The sequence below is a fragment of the Brachypodium distachyon genome, chromosome 2 (assembly GCF_000005505.3).
Source record: "Brachypodium distachyon strain Bd21 chromosome 2, Brachypodium_distachyon_v3.0, whole genome shotgun sequence".
Taxonomy (NCBI): domain Eukaryota; kingdom Viridiplantae; phylum Streptophyta; class Magnoliopsida; order Poales; family Poaceae; genus Brachypodium; species Brachypodium distachyon.
The window spans coordinates 37,746,704-37,770,657 of NC_016132.3; the positions used below are offsets into that span (position 1 = coordinate 37,746,704).

The 23,954-nt window shown below is 45.6% G+C and overlaps 2 protein-coding genes and 1 long non-coding RNA gene across 3 annotated transcripts; 1 reads left to right on the forward strand and 2 right to left on the reverse strand.

The window, feature by feature from the left end:
- Positions 1-1,678: 1,678 nt before the first annotated feature.
- On the reverse strand, positions 1,679-4,144 carry LOC100825918 (ABC transporter G family member 1). Its single transcript, XM_003568973.4, has one exon. It carries the CDS (start codon positions 3,986-3,988, stop codon positions 1,871-1,873), a length of 2,118 nt encoding a protein of 705 aa, XP_003569021.1. The 5' UTR covers positions 3,989-4,144; the 3' UTR covers positions 1,679-1,870.
- Positions 4,145-5,578: 1,434 nt separating this feature from the next.
- LOC100826232 (serine/arginine-rich splicing factor RS2Z33) lies at positions 5,579-9,371 on the forward strand. Its single transcript, XM_003568974.4, has 7 exons — positions 5,579-5,714; positions 6,849-6,958; positions 7,764-7,803; positions 7,926-8,021; positions 8,129-8,331; positions 8,448-8,534; positions 8,649-9,371. The coding sequence occupies exons 2-7, from the start codon at positions 6,852-6,854 to the stop codon at positions 9,121-9,123; spliced, it is 1,008 nt and encodes a 335-aa protein (XP_003569022.1). The 5' UTR covers positions 5,579-5,714; positions 6,849-6,851; the 3' UTR covers positions 9,124-9,371.
- Positions 9,372-16,817: 7,446 nt separating this feature from the next.
- LOC112271182 lies at positions 16,818-17,469 on the reverse strand. Its single transcript, XR_002964151.1, has 2 exons — positions 17,333-17,469; positions 16,818-17,169 (listed from the first exon to the last, which is right to left on the reverse strand). It is a non-coding gene; the product is annotated as an uncharacterized LOC112271182 (long non-coding RNA).
- Positions 17,470-23,954: the final 6,485 nt, after the last annotated feature.

Sequence of the window (23,954 nt, forward strand, 5' to 3'; positions counted from 1 at the left end):
AAAAGAAGTGCTTCGAATCATTGCTATTTGACTCGGACCTGTTCTGAAAAAGTCGAGGTATTTCGAATTGTTTGTTGACACGGACACCATAAGGATTAGGTGCCTAACGGACATTATATATCTTGAAAAATATATATATATATATATATATATATATATATATATGTATATATTTCCCGATGCAAGAAAAAAATATTTTTAAAATTTAATAAACTGGTGTATTTTTTTTTGAGAGTATAAGCTCCTATCTCCATCTACTTTCCTTGAGCGTAATATAGGATTTTTTATTTGATTCTAAATTCCAAGATAACTCATTAGAATTATTAAGAATTAATAAGATGGTCTAGACACAGTACGATATATCTTGCACAATCAGAAGAGCACTGTGTGCTCTTGAAGGCCTAACAGGGATATATTCGAATCGAAGGCCCATGCTCCGATCGAACATGCCGACTGCCTTTTCCCTTTCTTTCACATGCAGCAATAACTGATCACCAGTCCAAATTAATAAGCCACCTAATCAGTTTTAATCAATCAACAGAACGGCTCCATCCATCCATGATGAGAAGACGTGAGGACAGTACTACTACTTACATCTGCTGATATCTCATCCACACAGGTTAATTTTTGCCTTTTTAGTAAGCCTCTTTACTATTTTCAGTCTTCTAGGATTAAACAAATGAACAAAAATGTTGTTTGGTTTGCAGGGGCCATCAGAGGTAGCCCATAGTATAGCACACGGCCAATGGCAGTTCATCCCCCATCCAGAAACGTGATCCAGGAGATGAGGAGAGATATAAAGGTAGATGGTTGGTAGATAGACGGATATATCTGAAGATCTCATCAGTTTGGCCTTGGCATCTTGTCACCACCTGTCTCTCCCTGGAGTGATTCCACCAAGAAAAATTTCTCTTCTTGTGAATTCAGACCAAACCTGCAGCCAGATTTATATGAGCACTGCCTCGTGTTTGACTTGGCTCCAGTGAGTGTTTGTTACTGTCAGACTGTCAGTATATACAGGTGTTTGACCACAGGTATGTACGTACTTGTCGTGTACAGATTAGCTAGATACGGTTGCAGAATTGCAGAGTTTCTCTACTGTCTTTGTCATACGACAAGGAATCACGCGTCAGTCAGAAGAAGCTGTAAATGTTTGAATTTACTTCTCTTTCAAACCTATATGTTTGGATTTACTTAGTAGGTACAAGAAGGTCATTTTGTGGTAAGATTCTGGAGGTTGGGTGTGCCTAATTTGGTGAGATATATAATTTCCAGGGGTTCTTGTTGCCTTCCCCTGACAATACGTTGACAGATTGCACCAACTTCTTCAGAAGGAAGCAGAGGAAGTTGTCTGGAAAATTAATAGTACTACTACAGGTGTGGTTAAGACATTGCAACAGACGGGTAATATATCAAATAGGAAACTGTAAGCTCTCTGAAAGGAAGTGAGGGGTATTATTATAAGCATTCAGATGGCTGAGACAAGCAGACATGTGATTTTTTTCATTAGTGACAAAGTATGGTCTTAGGACACAGGTCTTAGTCTAACACTGACGACCAAACACTGCAAAAGCGCCTGAAGAAGATCCACCAGCAACTCTTAAAAAACAGTCCTCCATGCAAGCAAATTCAGTTTTGCTGGGAAGCAGAACCAAAATGTCCAATTCCAATGATGTACTAACACATGAATGTAACGTATATATGTATGTATTGACGTATTTATAACAAAACAATAAAACTGAACAATTCACATACATTACCCGTTCGGTCTACTCAACAAAAAAGAAAAGAAAAACAAATCAATACCATGTATACATACATACATGTATCTCCATTGATGGATCGATAAAAAAGGCCGAGCTCTATCAATCTACTTCCTCTTGTTCTTGCTGCCGAGGAGCAAGACGACGTAGAAGAGCGCCCTGAAGAAGAACCCAAACCCGGCAGTCACCAATAAACTCATCCACTTCCCAATATCAGTGACTGCCTGATGCGCCAGCACGTCAGCGCCGGTAGTAACGCAAGTATGCGCCGTGAGCTTGGTCCCCAGCGTGTTCCCAATGGCGCCGAGCACCTTCATCTTCACCGACTCCGGCAATCCCCCAATGGGGGTCCCGTCGAACATCTGCACGCCCCTCGCAAAGCATCTCGCAGCGTCCCCGAACTCGTTCTGCAGCACGGCCTGGTACGGGTACTTGACGAGCGAGATGTAATGGAACCAGATCCAGTAATCCGGGATCCTGTCGCGGTTGATGAAGAACCCGGAGAAGAGCAAGAAGTATGCCAGGATCGCCACAACCACCGTGTAGCCGAGCATGACGTGCGGCACGACGGCCGAGAGGAACGTGACGAAGCCGCTCCCGGCCCAGAGAGAAGCGAGGATGATGAGGGCGAAGAAGCCGAAGGACGGCGCGCCGCCGGACAGCCCGACGGCGAAGAAGGTGGTGACGGCGAAGGCGAGCGCGAGGACGACGAGCGGCGGGAAGGAGACGACGGCGTTGGCCAGCACGTAGGAGGCGCTGCGGTAGGCGTTGTGCGCCGTCTCCCGGAGGTAGATGTGGCGCTCCTGGACGAACACCGGCAGCGCGTCGGCGCAGACGTAGAACATGGTGGACATCCCCATGGCGAAGAACCCCATACGCTCCTGGACCCCCTTGGGCGTGTCGTCGAGCCGGAAGAAGATCGTCGCCAGGATGAAGCCGGTCACCATGATCGTCGCCAGCCGCATCCAGAAGAGCTCCGGCAGGCGGCGCGTGTTGGTGAATGAGCGCTTGATCAGCACCCAGACCTCGATTGCCAGCGGGTTCGCGTACGTCGGCACCGATGATGATGGAGACGATGTTGTTGTTGACGAGGATGAAGTGCTGCCGGCGACGAGCTTGCCGCGGAAGACGCTCTCGGCGATGGCTTGCTCCAGCGACATGGGGGTGGCGGCCTTGTTGGCGGGGACGACGAGCGAGCTGTGCGCGGCCTGCCACGTGGCGTTGAACTCCGCGAGCGGGGACGACCCGTGGGGCTCCTGGCGCTCGAGCTCGCGGATGGTGTCGAGCGCGAACTCGGCCGGGTTCTCGTTGTCCGGGATCGGCTCGCCGTACTCGGAGAAGAAGGGCTTCAACCCGGCCGGACTCCCCGCGTACACAGTCCGCCCACGGGAGAGCAGCATGAGCTTGTCCAGAATCGCCAGGATCCTCGCACTCGGCTGATGGATCGTCATCACGACCACACTCCCGCTCTGCGCGATGTTCCTCAGCACCTGGACCACCATGAACGCGCTGGTGGAGTCCAGCCCGGAGGTCGGCTCGTCGAGGAAGAGGAGGATCGGGTCGTGGACGATGTCGACCCCGATGGACACGCGGCGGCGCTCCCCGCCGGACACCCCGCGGTGGGCCTCGTCGCCGATGACGGTGTCCGCGGCCCGCGCCAGGCCCAGCTGGTCGATCAGGGCGTCCACGCGGGCCCGCTTCTTGGATTTGGGCAGGGAGCGCGGGAGGCGGAACTCGGCGGCGAACTGGAGCGTCTCCCGGACGGTGAGCATCGGGTAGAGGAGGTCGTCCTGCATCACGTAGGCGGAGATGGCCCGCAGGCGGCGGCCGTGGAGCGGCTCGCCGTTGAGGGAGACGGCGCCGTGGAGGCTGTCACGGGAGATGCGGCCGGCGAGCGCGTCGAGCAGGGTGGATTTCCCCGAGCCGCTGGCCCCCATGATCGCGAAGAGCTCGCCGCTGACTGCGGAGCCGGAGATGCCGGAGAGGAGGGCCTTCGTGTTCGAGGCCGGCGTGAGAGAGGACGGGAAGGGGGAGTCCGTGGCGGAGGCCAGGCGGTTGCTGCCGCGGGGCGGGAGGAGATGGCCGGTGGGGCCCCGGGGCTTCTTGACGCTGTAGGAGAGGTCCGTGAAGGACAGCACGTACGGCACCGGTGGGAGGGAAGCCGCCGCCGCCGCGGAAGCCGGGTCCGCGACGTCGACGGCGACGTGGCCGCCGGAGGTCGGCATGGTGATGTTGGTGCTAGCTTGGGGGTGTCAGGCTAAGCTAGGATGGTTTTGGCGTTTGGGTTTGGGTTTGGGTTTGGGAGGCAGGTGTACTGCTGCTGCGTACTGGGGTGGATTTATAGGAAGGATCGGAGGAGCGAGTGGTGTCTGTGTGTGTGCCGGGATCGGCTTTCGGTTTTCCGATCCGGGCAGGTCGCGGCTGCCGGCGCAGGTCGCGTGCCGCGTGTTGCTTCCCACGCAATCGCTTCTTTCCGAGTTAGGCAGCTTGTTAAGTGCGTACTTACTAGATACTCCCTAGAATATCAGAATTCTGAATCCGGATATTTTTAAAGATACAATCCTAGTTTTGTTTTTTGAGTTAATTTTTTTTTTTTGCGAAGTGTTCTTGAGTTGATTTTGTTCGAACTCCTAGAGTTCTCTCCGTTTGTCAATTTCTTATGATCTTATCCCCGGGTCTGGCTCCATGATGGTTTGGCTCCCGTGTGTGTGATGTTTTTCTATAAGATTCCTTGATCGTGCATAAAACATCGAGAGTGTGTGTGTAGCACTGCTCCTAGTCCTATCCTAGCCCATCCACAATGTGCACCACAAGTTGTCTATAACACATAAAGGTGTCTTTAAGATCATCCGTATACATTGTGGTATAGGGATGCCCAAAGTGATAAAAAAAATACTCCAAACTACCCACAACCGTAGCATCACACAAATTCACCATCCCATTTCTTACAGAATTTCCGTCCCCTTTGCTTCTCCCAACGACTATCAATGTATGCTCAAACTCCATCAATCTGTCAAGGTCTGCAACATCAAGGGAGGATGGAGTACTCACCACATGGAGTATTTAGCCATGCAGCAACTGGATTGTCGCCACTTTTTCTCTGCCTAGAGGTCCAGGCAACACATCGTCATATGGATAACAAGTAGGCACTCCACAATGTGGAAGAGAAGAACATGCTCATGTTGAAGAGGTATCTGATAGCAGCGAAGAAGATGGGAGCAAAGTGGTGCGTACCAATTTGACATATGAGGAGAACACATGGCTTAGAAATCCCTGGATAAAACATTCCGTTGATTCCATTGACGGCAATGGAAAGAAAACAGAATACTATTGGAGACAAGTAGGCAGAAGTTCGACAACAACCGGCTTGTAAATGAAACAAAAGGCAAACAATTGAGGAGTCACGTCATTGCACGTTAGGAGTGGGGCATGTATCCAATTGCATAGAATTACATGTGGTGATCATGAAGTACGTAATACCCACTATGATGCTCGAGGTTCTGAGACGTATGACATGTCTTTTTGTCTAGTAACCAACTTTATTTCTTTCTTCATTTTCGTGAATATTTTTTCGTAACAGATTATAGAATAAGTTGGGCTCAACATATTTCAGCGATGGCGAACTAATCCAAAGCCTTTGCTTTTCAGAAAAACATAGAAGCATGGTATAACCCACATGGGAGGGATCCAACTACGGAGACGTAAACCGGGAAAGGCGTGTCCGCCAGGCAACACGTCGGGCTCGACCGAATCCCATCCGTCCGTACGACACGTGGACGAATCCGGTCCGTCCGTCTCGATCCGCCAGGCCCTTTAAATTTCCGCACCCCAGGCTTCGCTTCTGCCGGTTTCGCGAACTCTCTCCAGTCCTCACCTGTCCCCCTCTTATCTACGGCAAGGACAGCCTCCCGGCGCCGACCTAGGGTTCTGCTGCGGCCGCTCCTGCTCAAGGTTCGAGATCCCACCGCTTCTCCTTCGAATTCCCCAACTATTCGTTCATTCCATCCATGTCTCCGCGCGATCGTCTGGGTGCGACGGTGTTTCCTTGCGTTAATCGTTGCGGTTTCTAGGTTCTCGTGCAGAGCGCTCGATCTGCGTGTTTCCGGTTGCGGATTTCGCGAATTTTGGTCGGATCTAGTCGGATCAAGGGCTGGCGAGGTTAGGAATTCGGTTCTGTTGGTGCGTCGTGCGGTGATTTGGTTACGCTTTTGTTGCGTGTGAGATGCCCTGTTTGGATTACTCGGATTTGAAATTTTGGGATAACCTGCGGTGAATTTTTCTGTCTGGATTAACGGGAGGATTTACTGGCATGAATTTCATACGGAGATGTCCTTAGTTGGAAATTTGGATAATAGCCTCTAGTTCTGTAGGATACAGCCGTCTGTAGTATTTGTACTATTGTTGCGAGCCAGTACATGAAGGAGAAAGCTTCAGCATGTGACTAAGGTGATGTAGTAAATGTGTAAATTTTGGCACAACTGCTAAGCCCTGAGGTTCCATGTAGTGATCAGTCACAGTTAAGTTAGTAAATCTGTTTGTTTGTTGTGTTGCTTTTAAACTTCCAGTTCCATGTTTTGACGTCTCATCATTAAACAACCAAATCCATGTGGATGTAATTGAACATGTACTATTGCTCACAATTATCTGGGAGCTGAACCTTGTTACCTGCTCGTTGCAATTTTTTTGAGGGTCTAGTGATTCAATTTGATTAGCTGTTCTTCTCACAAATGGGATCAGGGCCCTTCAAGTTTTACATACTTTTGTTAGATTGTGTGAGGAAGGAATGGGTACTTACTAGTTGAGTGCATAGTAGTTAAACAGTAAGACATATTTAAAATAGTGAGTCAGAAAAAAGACTTGTTATCAAGTAAAAGATATACTGTTTGTCAAATATTGCATAGATATATTTTAAATATTTTGCAACTGCATGTCTGGCTATGATTTTCATCCCTATAGTTACTTAATAGTCACTGGAGCAGACATTGTTCTTTCTTGGCCCCAAAATTAGGGAATGAAATAATTATGAGTGAGAACATAGATTATTCACTTTGTGAAAAGACTGATGGAGTGTTTTCTTGTTTCCAGGAGATGCCTCGCTATGATGACCGTTATGGGAAATCACGCTTGTATGTTGGTAGATTGTCCTCCCGCACTCGTACACGTGACCTAGAATATCTTTTCAGCAGATATGGCAGGTAATGACAGTATCATGAGTGTACGAGTTTGTTGAAAGTTCTCTGTAGTAACAGAATTTGTGACAACAAACTTGGGTTATGCTTAGCTTCAAAATAAGTTTTTTTAACCGTGAAGGTTGTTAAGCGCACCCATTTCTCTCTAGTACTTACTATGAACAGTTCATATTATAAGTGCTTGGTATCGTTAAATTCCGTCGAACAAGTTAGGCTGTTCGTTTCTTAAACTGTAACCTTTCATGACTGTAGGATTCATGTCCTTTGATATGTAGAGTAAACCATTATCAAGGGGGTCCTTAACACCCTTGTTCCTGGGCGGGTTATAGCAGCTGTTTGGTTCACTATGAGTCTTTCCAAGCCTGTGTTTGTTGTGTTTTGTTATTTCTTCATGTATGCTGCAGAAGTTTGACTCCTAGGTCGTGTGTGTGTGTCTAGCTGGAATCATCTTGTTGAAGGTTTTTTTGGCTTACTAGAGCTGTTGGGTTCAGTATGAGTCTTTCCAAACTAGTGTTTGGTGTCCTCTGTTATTTCATCTGTATGCTCTAGAAGTTTGACTCCTAGGTGTTGTGTGTTTAACTTGAATGATCTTGTTGAAGGTTTTTCGGTTTTTAACACAATCCGGGAGGTATGTGGTGGAGGGGTGCCCTTGGTGGAATTGGTGGCCATTGTTCCAAAGTTTGTGGCGGACTTTGGTGAAGGGTGCCCTTGGTGTAATGTTATTGACTGTTTTAGTGGAAGTTGCAAGATGGTGATGCATTTGAGTACTTAAGTCATGATGGCTTACTGTTTGTGGCAACCGTTTGCGCAGAATACGCGAAGTGGAGTTGAAGCGCGACTATGCATTTATTGTATGTGAATTTCACTCCCCTCAGCCTTATTATTCTCCTTTAAGTTGCTAGCATACTTGTCTGTGGTCTATTTTGTTCACATATGAGGTCTCCTGTTTTTCTTCTTGCCAATTACCTAACAGGAATACAGTGATCCTCGTGATGCTGATGATGCACAATACAACCTAGATGGCAGGGATGTTGATGGTAGCCGCATTATTGTTGAGTTTGCTAAAGGGGTAAGTTCTTCCTGGGCATAATCATAGTGATGATCTTTTTTCTTCTCTCTGTATGAAGCCACTAAGAATTTTATTGTGCTGTCTCTTGAAACACATTATGTTTTCAGATTCCACGTGGTCCAGGTGGTTCACGTGAACGTGAATATATGGGAAGAGGGCCGCCTCCAGGAACAGGGCGTTGTTTTAACTGTGGTATTGATGGTCATTGGGCCCGAGACTGTAAGGCTGGTGACTGGAAGAACAAATGCTACCGCTGTGGAGAAAGGGGCCATATAGAAAGGAATTGCCAGAATAGTCCGAGAAGTCTCAGGTATTGATCGACAATTTTCACCTCCGTTGCAATACTTTTAGTAGCATCGGGGGATTGCTGTGTCTCAGTATCGGTATTCTTATACATTATTTTTGTTGATGTATGTCTTCTACTAGGCGCGAGAGAAGTTATTCACGATCCCCATCTCCACGCCGTGGACGTGCCCGCAGTAGGAGCTACAGCAGAAGCCAGAGTTATTACAGGTATGCAGAGCGAGCCACCTGTTACTCTTGAGTTGTTTGCTTATTTGATCTGTTTGCTATTAGGTATTCTGTTTATCAGCCAGCTTCCTTCTAACATCTGTTTCTTGTAATCAGCCGATCTCGGTCCAGATCTTTGTCTGAATCTCCCAGGGGGCGCCGTCGGGAGCATGATGAGAGGAGATCAAGGAGCCTTAGCTACAGCAGGAGCCCCAGGAGATCTCTCTCCCCAGAAGCAAAGGAAATGGATCGCAGCCCCACGCCTGATGGCAGTCGGAGCCCAAGGCGATCACTCTCCCCAGAAGTAAAGCACAATGTTGATAGCCCTCGGGGGAGGGAGACAAGCAGGAGCCCTTCTAATGGCTACCGTAGTCCTGTGGCCAATGGGCGCAGCCCTAGTCTGAGGGGCAAAGACAGGAGCCAAAGCCCTACTAAGGACAACAGGGGCAGCCCAAGTCCAAGGGGCAACAATGGTAGCCCAAGTCCTAGAGGCAATGTTGATGGTGTCAGCCCAAGTCCAAGGGGCAATGGCAATGACGATGTTGACGTCCGTCAGGGCTCAGGCTCGCCAACAGGAAACTCGTCTCCCTGAATTCTGGAACCTTTTCCCCAGTTTATGCGCCCTGCTTGTGGATGCGATTATGGTCTTGATGGGCATATGTCCAGTTAAGATGTTATGCTATCTGTTTTTTATGAACGACATGTTGTTTTGGTATTAGACGCCTTGAAGGATCTGTTAATCGTTGACTATGATTGTTTCATGGATGGATGACGATTTTATATGGAACATCTGTTTGTCTCACTTATGTGAAATGCGAGCTCGCTGAGCTGAAGTGCAAACTTGGACAGCGGCAGTGTTGTCGTTGATGTTTTCTTGATTTATTTTTTGTCTTTCAATTGTTCTGTTTTGTTGGTTTGTTACACGCTAGTGTAGATACACCCATTCATGCTCTATACTGTTGTAAAGTTGATTATGTCTGGCTGCAAGGTTCCTTGTTTGTCTCATACAGAGAAACAAAAAATCATTTTTAGAAAGAGTTATATGTGGTATACTGGCATGCTCCGAAGTTCAGCCCAAAGATTTTTGCACACATCATACATTTTATGCTGAGTTGTTGGCATCATGTAATATTGCTCTGCATTGTAATTGCTCTGCTGCTTTTTCAATGAAAAAGAACACTAACATGATTGTTGCTATCCTTATCAGGAGGAACCTTAAGCAATGTCCATCCTAATTGACCAGATAGGATTTTACTTTGGAGGGTTTTATTTATCTATCCATGTATCTTGTCTGCGCAAATGATCTGTCATCGAGGTTGTCATTAGGATGCCTATTTATACAGTGGTATTTTGTTGTTTTTCCACAAATGGTCCCACATACGATTGGCATGTCAACTAAGCAACTGCATTGTAACATACTACTATGGAGTAGTACGGAAAACACCAATGCATTGTATAACATGATCAATTTCACACTAAAAGTGCACTGTACACATGGAATTTGTATGCCGAACTCTAGCCAATGTTGGCAGCACATATGTATATGTGCACCACATCAACCAGCAAATGTGCTAGAAGCCATGCAATTTGATCCAAAGCATATCTAATTCTTTTCACCGTGAGATATTGGAGACCACCAAATTCCGTCCATCAAACAGTTCCATGGCGTTTCTATTCGGGCCATTTCTTTTCTTGTTGTTGCTTGTGCTGGCTTAGCACTGGACGTCCGGCATCTTTGTGCTGTCCCTTTTGGCTGGGCCTCTGTATGTGATGCTGGGCTACACGGCGGTGGTCGCCATCCACCAGTTTAGAAATTATCTCCCTGAGATGAGCTGAATAACATTGCATCGTCCATGTTGGGTACCGATGGATCTGGATAGCACGAAGATTACATACATATAGCAGATGGGTTCACTTATAATTAGCATGGAAAGAATTCATGACAACAGTAAGATGACTGCTACATAACATGGAATCCCGAAGTACATGAGGAGACGTTAGTTACTTTTGTTTAGTTTTGAGGGTAAAGAACAATTGATTCCACTGAAAATAGGGATTACATTCCTGCTCGACCAATTTCGTGTTAGTTTTTCAAGTGAAACTCGTGTATGATCTTGGAAATAAACGTATGGTCATATATATCACCAATTAATGCCGAGAATTCCATCTTGATCGTAAATTTCACAGGAATTAGCCGGCCCACGACGCTCCGGATTAAAAAAATCTGACAACTGGACTCTGGGAGCAAAGGGATTAATAGAGACCAAATGGAAAGGATCACGAGGACCTCCACTACGAACAACACCTATGAAACGATGGATGTGAATGACACCGATGATGATGGCAGCCACAGATAAGGAGGAGAAGGTCATGCCTATGAAGCGATGGTGGCCATAACCATCTCGGAGAAGAAGCGGCGGCGCACGGCAGAAAATAGAAAAAAGGCTGACGACGAGGAGTGGCCTGGTTCACTTGGAGACTCCTTTGCTAAGGAGAGAGTGTCCCCATTTGTGCAGGGACGCCGCCATGTACATGTGCTTGCCGCAGCAGATGAAGACATGGCCGACGGGGATTGCGGGCAGCGACGGCTATGGGCGTTCATGTCGGTGCTAAGCAGAAGGTTACAAGGAAGGCATACTGTGCATATGGGTCGCTCTGGAGGCACCTGGGTTGGCCCTGTCACTGTCAGGGAGAGGAAGTGGCGGACACGGTCTGCTGGGTGGTCTCATATCCGGCCCGCGATCCACCGGCGGGGGTGGAGGGGGACAAGGCACCGCCCGGCTAGAGCCTGAGTCGTAGCGGGAGATGGAGAAGGCCAATGAGCAAGAATTAGATGGATTTGAGAGGCCTGGGGGTAAAAAAGAGTGTCTGACATGGACCAATGAATGGGCAAAACCGCACAGGACCTTACAGGTTGGCTCGTCCCATTGGACTCAGCTATCAAACACTTTGGGACTCGCTGTCAAACACTTTATTTCAGTATATTTGCGTTAAGAGAAAAAACTTATCCTAAAACGTGTGACAAACTGACGAAAATCTGATTTTTTGTGTCCCATTGAAACCCTACCAAATAGTGCAAATTCACTTCTTTTTTATGTTTCAAAAGAACCAAATTATCTGTCAACGAGGTTGTCATGAAAACATTCCCAATCCAACCTCACAGCTTATTCTGTCGAAACCTTCTTTGCCGAAAGCCTTTGTCTGTGGCTATCTTCTACATTCTCTGCCATTTTCCGTCATCCCATTGATCGACTCTGTCCCTAAAGCAAAGAGCCAATGCCAGCTAGTCTTCTCCTCCTTAAAGCTTATGGGCTAACCGAGTGTCGAACTCATACCTTCTACGCTCCGTTCCTGGGATTGGCTAATGCCTTTTTCCAAACTATAGGATATCCTGGTTTGTGCCACTTTCACGGCGTACCTTCCATCTTTAGCGAAGTGCCTGAGTTACCGACAGTTAGCTTCACAGCTTGAATAGGTGTATGCAAGGGGGTTATGGTAAACAACAAAGTAAACAAAGTAGAGAGGTATATAGAGAGGGTTTCTGGATAACCGGTAGATGCATATTGTTCTGAAGCAATGGTATAATACACCAATATATGCAGTCCACGAAAATTTTATAACCACTGCGAAACATAGCCATAAATTACCTGATTTATATAAATAAATCTCTGAGGATGCCTATTTCTAGAGTGAAATCTTGACATCTTGTTTTATTTTTTCACAGATGGTCCCACATACGATTGATATGTAAAGCAACTGCATTTTAACATACTACTTCAGTACGGAAAATAGCAACGCATTGTAATAACGTGACCAGTTCACACTAAAAGGTGCACTTACACATGAAAATAGTATCCGCGCCAAACTCTAGCCAATATTGTTGGTGTGACACATATGTGTATATATATACCACATCATGTCATTACTGGAAGCAACAATGCTTAGGTTATGCTATTTGATTCAAGACATATTACCAAATTCGTACCGTTTTGAGATATTGGAGACCACCAAATTCCATCCATCCAATGGCCTAATGTCATTTCCACCAATAATGCTCTCAGATGGTGTGCCAAGATAAACCGTTGGCCTGCATGGCTGCCTGTTCCTCGTCTTCATGCTGCTCGTTCTGGTTTGGCGGTGCTCGCCAACTTTTGAGGGCGAAAGCGGGTCTATACGCAGAGCGCCCGCAGAATCCGCAGCACCCGCATCAGTCAAAAGCGACGTGGGGTTGCCCACTCCGTCAAGGCTTGATTTCCATCGTGGCTATACAGAGCAGATGCATGGCGTTTGAGCATCTTAGACAACGCGCCGTGGTTTTGGTTTGGTTCCTCAGAGTCCATCGCACGATCAGGAGTGGTGTTGTTGTGTGTCTGTTTTGTGGGATTTTTGCTCGTTTCCTCTGAAAAATACATGCCCCTCTGCTTGTAAATATCTGTTAACATTCTTAGTGAAAAGGAAGTGCTCCTCTCAGTTGCTCGAAAATAAATAAATCTCAGTGGTTAGATGACTAGATGAATAACAGAAATAGCTGCAGCTACAGAAACTGAAGCCACATGTAGCAAACTACTTAAAACTTGCCAGGTGAGCAGATCACTCTATTCTGGATCCAAATTTAGGTTTCAAGGAGTGCATCCATCCATTCAAACATATCACCAATATAAAATAGGGAATTGAAGAAATCAGAATAACAGGCGCACACATGAGAAATGTACGTTTTCTTGCACTGGGCCATGACCGCACCGGATATCTCAACCGTCCCACCAGCCTCGCAATTCTAACCCCTCCTTTTATACACCCGGTCTTTCAACATAAAGGCCAACTAGAAAATCGGTATAGCCTAAAAGCTACTGCACGTTGGAGCCCACACGCGTGGGACTTCCACCTCGCCTCTCCTCTGTCCCAGCCAGATGCCCCTCTCCTCTCTCCCAGCCATCTCCTCTCTCTCCCCACACCGGCAAGATCCGATGGAAGCATTGGCAGGACCGTCTTCTACCTTGCATCTCTTTCCGTCATGGAGGACGGCGGCATTAGTAGTAACAGAGCATCCACGGAGGAGATCCAGCGGAAGTCTACAGAGGCGTCCACGGAGTAGCTCAAGCGGAAGTCCACGGACTCGGGAAGACGCTCCTGTTCCGGCCACCACGCGGAGGAGCACGGCCTCCTCGTCCCGCGTCTGGGTTGTGTTCCAAGCGGCACCCCGTTCCTCGGCGCACCGGAACGGCCTCCTCGTCCCCGTCCCGCCGCCGTGGAGTTCTTGCCCCGTCCCGCCGCGGCAGAGTGTAGAATGAGGAGAGGGACAGGATGACCTCGGCGGAGAGAATGTGCGAGGTCGAGCTGGACACGTCCGTTGCCGCCGTGCCGCGCCTCGACGCCGACGCACTGCTCAGGATCTGGCACCCGTTCCGGCTGCCATGGGCCGTGGGGTGTTTGAGAGAGAGGGGCGAGGTGGCGAGATTTCTGTGGAGAGAAGAAAGAAGAAGGGGGCATCATAACCATGGTGTTCGAACGAGTCGTGCTGCTCATCGATTCTCGGGACGCAGAATGAGCTCGATCCGACAAGGTGGGCCGCCCCAGCGGAGCCTCCTCTCCTCATCGTCCATCAAACAATCCAACCATTTCCTAAAACACTTTTTAATTAATTTGATATTTCACATGTTAAGGAATTTAATTTATACGAGACAAAGCACACTTCGATGACATCGAGATAGATGCCTCCAATTTCCTAAAAAAAAGGTGACAAATTAGAGCAAGTAAATAAAAAGGAGGCGATAGCTCGGCGGACAACAAGCGATCATCATCCGCGAGGGAGGCCGGCGATCGAGGGGGGCGCCTGTCACTGCAGCAGCGCCCCCGACATCATCGCCGCGCTAGTGTGCCTGGCGTCCCTCGCCACATTCGCCGTCTGCTACATCGTCCGCGGATGCAGCTGCTGCGGCGGCTGCTACCAGTGCCATCGCCGCGGCGGGCCAGCTGGCGCGGCTGATCGAGCAGCGGAGATGGAAGATCGGCCTTCTGGATGATATCGAGCAGGATGGCACGAGCGAATGAAGATTGGCCTGCTGGCTGTTGTTGCATGCATGCGCAATGTGCATGTAAAACAGGCTTTTGTTTAGCAGACTTTAAAAGAATGGCTATACAATATCATTGTGCAACTGAACTATTGGGCCTATGCTAAAATGGTGGCCCGCTTGTCAGAAACACCAACTGGCGCGTGGGAGTAGCTTATGTATTTTTTTTCTCTCCTTATTCTTTTTTCGTATAACTTACATAAAATGGTCTTACATAAGATCAGACATGGACAAATTAAACACGTTCGCACGTCATCAATACTACTCGGCCTGAAATAATTATGACGCGAAAACATGTTAACTGTTACTATAAAATTATATTCTTATTAACCTGTGGACCACCATTAGACTGCCAAATTAATTTGCATGCTAGCTGCACCACGCCACTCCAATGTGCCTCGCCTGAGCACCCGGCCAGTATCAGCTTCAGCTGATCCACGCACCAGAGAAGCGGGCCAAATTAATTTGCAAGTAGTGAAACCTAACTATTTTCTCTTGAAAAGGGGAAGAACCACCGACCTCCGCATCAATCGATACACGTTCTGAAACCTATATCCAATGTAATGCCAAGCAGTCCACGTTGTGTCCGTTATCCAGTGGCACGATACGTGATCGCAACTAACTTATGCAGAAAATGGTAGACAAACAAACTGGGCAAGCAAGGTAACCATGGACTTGACTCAATTTGGTGGACTCCAATGTCTCAAAACAAATAACCTAATAACCTTGGTACATGTGAGTAGTTTCACGATCCAGTAGCATAATTTCTTCGAGCACACTTTGCAGCTCCATCTCCTGCCATGGTATATATATGTACAGACTATCTTGTAATTTTCTGCGAGCATGTTAATTATTTCCATCTAGAATGAGCACGCATTAAGTGTGAGTTGATCGATCATTCCATTAGAATGAACGGCAGCCTACAAATACAAATCTTAACACTTGTGGTTCTTCCATTAGCTCACTAGTTGGTCACTCGAATAAAGTGAGCAATTCACACCCTGTACCTGCTGGAACGGAAATAGCATGCCTGCCCACGAGGTCTATATATATACCATGCCACATGAGACGGTATGGTTACATCTATGATACTAATTAGGTCACTCACATTTTCCTATCCAAAGTTTAGCTTTGAGATATTGGAGGACTCCAAACTTAGCCAACTAAAGTAGCATGGAAAGAGGTGGATAAAAGGGATGAAGAAGTGGCTCATGACAAAAATCATGCAAGATCTTGCCTCCAAACTTGGCATATTTGCCGGTTCATTCTCAGCCGTTCCCCATCGTCTTGAGCTACATTTAATCTTAAGTCTACCTCCTCAGACCGACGACCATTGCCAAAAATCTTGACGGGGCCGACATTTCTTAGAACCTGAGCATCATGGTGGAGAAGCTAACGACACCCCGATGGTAATAGGTCGATTTGAAGGCAGCCGCGGCTCGGCCCTATCCACTTGCGGAAACATGAAACGATGTGAGCAGGATGTCGGCATGGGGCCGTTGAAGTCGAGGAGCGACCACATTATTGAACTAGATGATGTCTCTCACGATGTTGCGGAAATTTTTAGTTAATATACATGAGTGAAATTGAGTACCAACGAAAGAATATCCAAAACTCAAACATAGAATGAAATTGTATGATAGATTCTTCACATAGTGAGGATAGCATGATGAAAAAAATATCGTGCATGCATGTGCAACAAATATGAGTTTCTCACTAAATAGGTGTGAACATAAGAGGTGTGAACATAGTAATGATGTGATGATCTGGCATGCTTGCATGTTGAGAGAGGTGTGAACATATTAATGATGTGATAATGTGGATTACTTGCATGTTGAGAGAAATCAAATAGTGGGTCTCTAACTAGATATAGAAGATTAGGAGGAACCAGTCGAATGTGAATTAGGCTAAACCACGCTTCCTTGTTCCATGGCTGTGCATGGATGTTACTTACTTATTGGCATTAGAGTTCTCTCGTAAAAACATGTAGACATGCATGCTGCGCAGCTGCGCACATCACGTACGTAGTGTGGGTTTCTGGGCTGGACATTTGGGCCGTCCGACTAAATAAAATCTCGGGAGGTGAACTGCTGGGCTTCCCAGGACCCAGGCCAGCAGGGTGCTATGTGTCTCTGCTGGGCTTAAACGAAAGCAGAGTATCTTTGCAAGCAGAGGATCAGATCGAAATGGAGAGACTAACTTCGACAGGAGATCATCCGATGCTAGATAGTCGTAACTGCATAATGTTTAGATCACTATTGCTAAAATGTGCTTTGTCAATTGTTTTTGTTGTGATCATTCTTTCTAAATCTTTCTTTGGATGAATTGTTGCCAATTTTCTGGCATTGGTCTTTAATCGACCATACTTCATTTTTCTTATTAACATCGGCCAGCTCATGAGTAAGAAAACCTTGGCCATCAGCACTAGTATAGTATTCGCCACAACCAAATTAAGTGTACCGGTAGCAACGTCCATGATGGCATGAGCACTCAGATGATAACTCAGACATGTTGGGACGACCTGGGCCTAAGTCCTGTGCTAGGCTTGCTATAGCCTTGGTCCAATCCAACTGCACAAACAAACATATACAACTCTAAATTAGTTTTATTAAATCCACCATGGTGTATATTTTCATAGTATATTTATTTGATGTTTTAGATGTTGATATATTTTTCAATAAAGTTGGTCAAACTTAAAAAAGTTTGACTTATAACAAAATTATAACTTCTTACCTTTAGAAACGGAGAGAGTAGCACTTTGTGTATGGATAGGTGGTAAACCATGCATATATATATGCAGCTGCACAAGATGTGGTCCAATCCATATGATCTAGCTGGGAAGTAGGCTAGCAAGCTAGAATTGATGTTCTAAGATAAGAGTGTGCCAATATGACTACCCTTGTAGTGGTATATATATGTACAAATTGTTGTCATTCTCTTGAGTTAGTCATACTATTTTCATTTAGAGCACACATGGACGTGTGAGTTTGGTCATTCGATTACAATGGGTTGTTCGCTGCAAATATAAATGTAAATATACTATTTTTCATTTAGGGCACACATGGTTATCAGCATCTGGGAGAAGTTAGAATGACCAGTTCACACTCTGTACGTGCTGAATAACAATAGCATGCCTGCCTGCCCAAGAGAATGGCAGCAATATATAATCCCCCATGGCATGAGAGATGAGATGAACCAGCTAAGTGAGTGAGCCTGGGAGATTATGCTGGTATTTATCTGTATATTGCATTTATGAACATGTACGGTTTCCCATTCAATTGTTTAAACTTTGAGACACTGGAGCACACCAAATTCAGCCCAAGCCGATAGCAGTGAAGAGGCGGATAGTGAAGGTCTGGATGCGATTATAAATCATGCACGGTCTTTGCTGTTGTTGGCTGGCATGCAAAATTGTCAAAAGATTACGCACGCACCTGCCTTGGTCGAAAACCAAAACGATGTGATGGAGTATTTCCCTTCGTGGTTTAGCTCTCGCACTAGGAGACCAATTTCATATTTCAGGAGCGGAGACAGAGCATAGACATTGGGTCTCTCTGGTCGGCGCAATGGGCATCGGTAGGCAGAAGTAAAGTCAATTCGAGTCATATGCAAAGTGTAATCACTTAGTACAATTTGACTAAACAACTTTTTGTACCACCAAATTTGATGGAAAAACTAACATAGGAGTATTGTTGCGGTGAGTTTAGCTGTTCCGGTGAATACCAAACAAGCTATTCACATTCAATGTATGCCGGTAGATACTGCTGTTTAAATTTGAAACATGCTGCTTCTTCTTTTTTTGTTAACTGGTTAATTAGTTTTCCACTTGATCAAAGGCAGGGTGCTGTTGCTGGTGGTTGAAAGTTTTTTTCTCTCTTTTCTATTCCTTAAAATGGACGCATCGAGTCTCACATGCAAAGGATAAACAATGGAGAAATGAGCTACAATAGTTCGAACATCTACTAAGAACTGTCCACAATTTGCAAGTATCATCAGCAAGTGCAATTTGCAGGTATCCCTGCAAGGGCGTGACATCGAGATCTGCTGACAAGCTCGTATGGGTAATAAACTCTATCCAGCCACACGAAATGTGGTCACAGTTGACAAGAAATTTGACGGGAAAGCTGGTGCATACGATCCCGGAAATAGGCTAGAATGGAGTTTTAGGAAATGATGAGTGACTACTATCAACGTGACTGATCTTTTTTGCAGAAAATATATAATTATTAGTTGAGGACAACAAATACAGATAATTAATCATATACAAGCACAAATGCCTTCAGCTTCGAGCAAAACATGGCCATTTCTGTTGTCACGCCCTGAATCCACTAGAGAACTAGTCGAAGAAGAAAAACAACATTGAGCTAGTGACACCACCACAAGCCTGAATCGCCTCCAAGATACCTTTATGCAGCACATCTAGGTCATCTGCCTGCAGTGGCTAGACAAAAGCTTGACCGTTGAGATTGAGATTGTGGTTCCAGAACACCATAGAAGAGGACACTGCTCTCAACGCGTCTGTGTCGTTGCGAAAGGCAGCGAAGCAAGAGCATGAACTTTGATTATGAGGACACGAACACGCGTTGAATGTGTGAGTACTCATCCTTTCACTACGAGTTGTTGCCTGCCTGCAAATACAAATGTTAATGCACGCAGGTCCTTTAGCTCACTAGTGGCGCAGTTACTTAGTGGCATGTGTGTTGCATTTGGGGGATCATATCAGTCCAATCGTGTGAGCAATTCACTCTCAGCATGTGCTGGAACAGAAATAGCATGCTTCGCTGCTTGTCCAAGAGAATGCATGGCAACATTATCTATATATACCCTGTCACTAATCGAGAGATTAATTGCATAGGTATGTCAGTTACAAATGTCATTTAGCCAACATATTTACATATATCCAAGTTGTTTGAATATTAAGATATTGGAGTAGAACAAAGTCATCCAAGTTGAGAGTCCAGCTGGGAGATGGAGAAGGAGGGTGTAAATTTAGCATGTAATAAAAAATCATAAGAGTTTTTACAGCACCGTATTCCAACAGAACGGTGGCAAATACCCCGCAATTCACATTTTATCTCCATGCCCCTTGTTCATTTCAGATCGAGGGCTGATTCCTCTTCGATCCTGATGCCTGTACGTCGTACACATGCACCCCTCCCTCTTCCATCTCGCTGGCTGCTGCATGTTCTGCACCTCAGGGGCGAAGTTAATCCATGTCCTTCACCAGCCACCTCCGTACCATTTTTCTTGTTCCCATCTCAATTCAATGCATGGAAGTACCGTAAAACTCCGTTCCAATTTGTTTAGCCAGCTTGAAGCCAGAAATGCAAGAATTGAAACCCCAACAATTTGAGTATACAAGACAGTCTGCCGGTGACACTTTATGTCAATCGGTCTCATAAGCTCAACATTTACAAACAAGAAGGCTCGTAGTCATGAAAAAGAACCAATTGTGCAATTGTACCAGTCGTTTGATAGAGAAAACTGTTTCCAACCGTTTACTTGCTGATCTAGCTGGCTGCTAAAGTGCTAATGCTACAGTCAAAGTGTGAGATATGCACATATATACATATACTTCTAATTCCGCGAAGAAGAAGTTGCAAACTCATGGAAAGTGTTTATTTCACCTCAACTGAAAAAGCAGAGCATGTGTGAAGACAACTGGAAACATTCTACCGGACACATCTTAGGCAAGCAGCAGGAACGGAAGAAGAGTTTTCACATGAATTTTGATCATCCCAAGGAGGTGGATCACCGCCTCCATGGTATGGTCGGCCGACGCACGATCGCCATAATGGGCCGGGCCAGCCGATAATCGGGCCAGCCGCGCGTTCAGGGGGCCCAACCAGTGAAGCGCGGTTTGAATCGTTCCCGGAATCCGTGGAAATGGCTCTGCCGCGCTCGCCGATGCTGGATCCTAGCCTGCAACTCCTCTGGCAGAGGCGAGGAGACTATTTCCTGAAGTGCTTAATAAATTGTGTTACTTGTCATTCATTCTCTCTGGCATACTATTTCCATGTAGAGAGCAGCCATTGAATGAGTTGATCATTCAACCGTAATGAACTGTTCCTTGCAAATACAAATGTTAAAACTCGTGGTTCCTTTTTAGCTCTCGATCAGTAGGGCCAGTTGCTTATTGGCATGTGTATCCCATTTGGAACAAGCTAGTTGGAATAAACCACCAGGGAAAATCTCTTTATGGATCACTTGAATCACACTCATTACGTGCTGGAACAGAAATACAATTAATGCCTTGCCAAGAGAATGCTGGCGGCAATATATATATATATATATAAGCACCACATGCGCATGCGGCCATGAGATGAGAGGAAGGAGATAATAGTACACTCCGTTCCAAAATAAGTGACTTGGATTTGCATTTTGGGATTATGAGTTAGCTTGGGATTATGCTAGTCATGTATACGCATCTGTACCATGTACAAACACCATTTTCCTATCCAAGTTGCATGTTTATAATTAGTTGAGATATGGGAGTAGACCAAACAAGTTGAGAGGCGAGAAGACAGGTGGAGAAAGATGATGCAACTGTACCCTATCACCAAAATCAGGCAAAAGCTCTCGTGAGTCTCAGCACAAATGTTGGTTTCTTTCCAGACTAGCGGAGTCCATTCTCATGGTGAGGAGGACTTGACTCATTTCTTCCTCGACGTCGATGGACCGGGTAGGTTGATGCGGCTGGTAAATCTGAGCATGGGGGGCTGGAGTGATCGACGATTGCAGGGCGGAAGTCCGGCGAGTGGCTAGAAAGTGTATGGAGACATAACCCGGAGAGATGTAAGAGAGCAATAGAGGCCTTTGCAGCTCACGCTGCAGGTGAGAATATATTGTTGGTCAATGAGGAAAATATGTATGGACGAGTTAACAGAAAGTTAACCGAAATCGTCCTAAAAGACTGAATCCAGCAAAGAACACCAATGATACGTAGACAAATAACAGGTTGGACGTGTGGTGGATCCGAGGAACCTACTCCTCTCGATGACACACACGTATGTTCTTCTGTCTTTGAAAGGCATTGCATTTTTATATAATTCGATAAATAATTAACCAAAACTCTGTTACGATGAAATTAAGACCTTCGCGATCTTTTCTAACAATATAGCTCAATATTGATTCTTCAAAGCAGCACCGTCTACATGCGCTGAAACATAAATAGGCCAGGCCATTCAGTCTGTGCTGGAACAAGGGCATTCAATAGAATGTCACGGAGTACATGCATGATCCGCATCTTATTAATTAGACATGAGTTAATTACACTTCGATCTCCCGTTCTCCATTAATTATGTGTTCATTTTCATTTGAGATCGATATATATAGAATTTTAGTACTTAGTGCACTATGTGCGATTTGCTACCAGTCGCACACTTCCATGCCATATACTAGCTAGAAAAACCATTTGTTTCTGGCTACAATATTATTTCAAGAATGCAGAAGTATGATGAGAAATTGAGAACTAGCTCTCATCTATCTCACCTTCTTCCCTGAAAAAAGGTAAATCATATAGAGCGAGATGGTCTCATACATATTGTGTTGCCATTCACTGGCTGACTGGCATACTATTTCCGTGTAGACACCCATTGAATGAATTGTTCATTTGACTGTAATGAGCTGTTCGTTACAAATACAAATGTTAAAGCACGTGGTTCCTTTAGCTCTGTAGTGCGCCAGTTGCTTACTCAATACATCCTGAAACAGAAATAGCATGCCTGCCAAGAGAATGGGGGCAATATATAAACAACTGTGCATGAGCCATGAGACAAGAATAAGGAGATAATATAAAGATTGAGATTATGCTATAGTATATATGCATCCATGCCATTTAGTATAACACCTATTCCTATCCAAGTTGAATTGTTTAGTTTGAGATATGGGAGTAGACCAAACAAGACTAGAGGCCAGAAGAGGGGTGGGGAAAGATAATGCAACCGCCGCGTATGATAAAAATATATCAAGCAATTTCTTGTTGTCACGGAAAAATTTCTAATCCTTGTTTAGCAGTCAGTTGTTGCATTTAGCTCGCAAAATGCAGCCCCTCTGATGGTGAGTATGATTTCACTCGGTGGTTCCACGACATCACCTATTACGTCTGGTCCATGCTGCTTGGAAATCAGAGCATGGGGATGGATGTTGGAGCGCAAATCCAAGGGCAAGACAATTGCACAACGGCGTAGAACAGCCCACTTACGTGTTGAAACCTGAAGGGATATGAGCAGGAAAAGATCGATGGCCTTGGTGCTTCACGGTGCGCTTGATAGGGGTCAAATCTTCTATTGGTCCAATTATCTTCAGAGCTACGGCGAACATGATGTTTGTTTGTTGCTTCATTTGCTCGCGCTAGTACGACTCTCCTCGATTGATCTGTTTTCTCAGGCTCTCGCGTGAGGTTAGCACAATTTTTTTTTTAGATTTTTGATCGATTTTTGATATCTTCAACCCAAATTACACGATTTCAAACATTTTCTTGAGGTCCAGAAAATCAAGGTTTAACCGTTTTTATGGGCTATAGCCCCCATTTTCAAGTTTTTGGCATATTTTTCCAATATTATCACCTCGGTACACAGTTTCGAGCCTGGTCTGGGTAATCAACTCCTTCAATAGAATGTTACGGAGTACATGCATGATACGCATCTTATTAATTAGGCATGTGTTAATTACACTTCGATCTCCCGTTCTCCATTAATTATGTGTTCATTTTCATTTGAGATCGCTATAGAATTTTAGAACTTAATGCACTACGTGCGATTTGCTAGTATGCTAGAGAGAATGAATGATAAGTACGGAGTATAACACAATTTACTTTTTTTTTAAGTGGAATAACACAATTTACTTTTTTTTAGGGTAATAACACAATTTACTAAGCACTTCAGGTGTCTCCTCGCCTCTGCCAGAGGAGTTGCAGGCTAGGATCCAGCATCGGCCAGCGCGGCAGAGCCATTTCCCCTGAACGCGCGGCTGGCCCACTTAGCGGCAGGCCCAGCCCATTATGGAGATCGTGCGTCGGCCTACCAAAGACAGCAGCCATTGAATGAGTTGATCATTCAACCGTAATGAACTGTTCCTTGCAAATGCAAATGTTAATACTCGTGGTTCCTTTAGCTCTCGATCGGTAGGGCCTAGTTGCTTATTGGCATGTGCATCGCTTTGGAGAAGTTAGAATCACACTCAATACATGCTGAAACAGAAATAGCTAGCTAGCTAGCATGGCTGCCCAACAGAATGGGGGCAATATATAAACACCATGAACGGCATGAGCCATGAGATGAGTCGAGAGATAATATAAGAGTGAGCTAGATTATGCTAGCAAATATGCGTCCATACCATTTACAAATTACAAACA

What these genes read in the sequence shown, in the direction of transcription:
- LOC100825918 (XM_003568973.4), bottom strand. Translation starts at nt 3,988, where the DNA reads ATGCCGACCTCCGGCGGCCACGTCGCCGTCGACGTCGCGGACCCGGCT.
- LOC100826232 (XM_003568974.4), top strand. Translation starts at nt 6,852, where the DNA reads ATGCCTCGCTATGATGACCGTTATGGGAAATCACGCTTGTATGTTGGT. An exon ending in AATAGTCCGAGAAGTCTCAG is followed by an intron (nt 8,332 to 8,447) that starts GTATTGATCGAC and finishes GTCTTCTACTAG; the next exon opens with GCGCGAGAGAAGTTATTCAC. An exon ending in AGAAGCCAGAGTTATTACAG is followed by an intron (nt 8,535 to 8,648) that starts GTATGCAGAGCG and finishes TCTTGTAATCAG; the next exon opens with CCGATCTCGGTCCAGATCTT.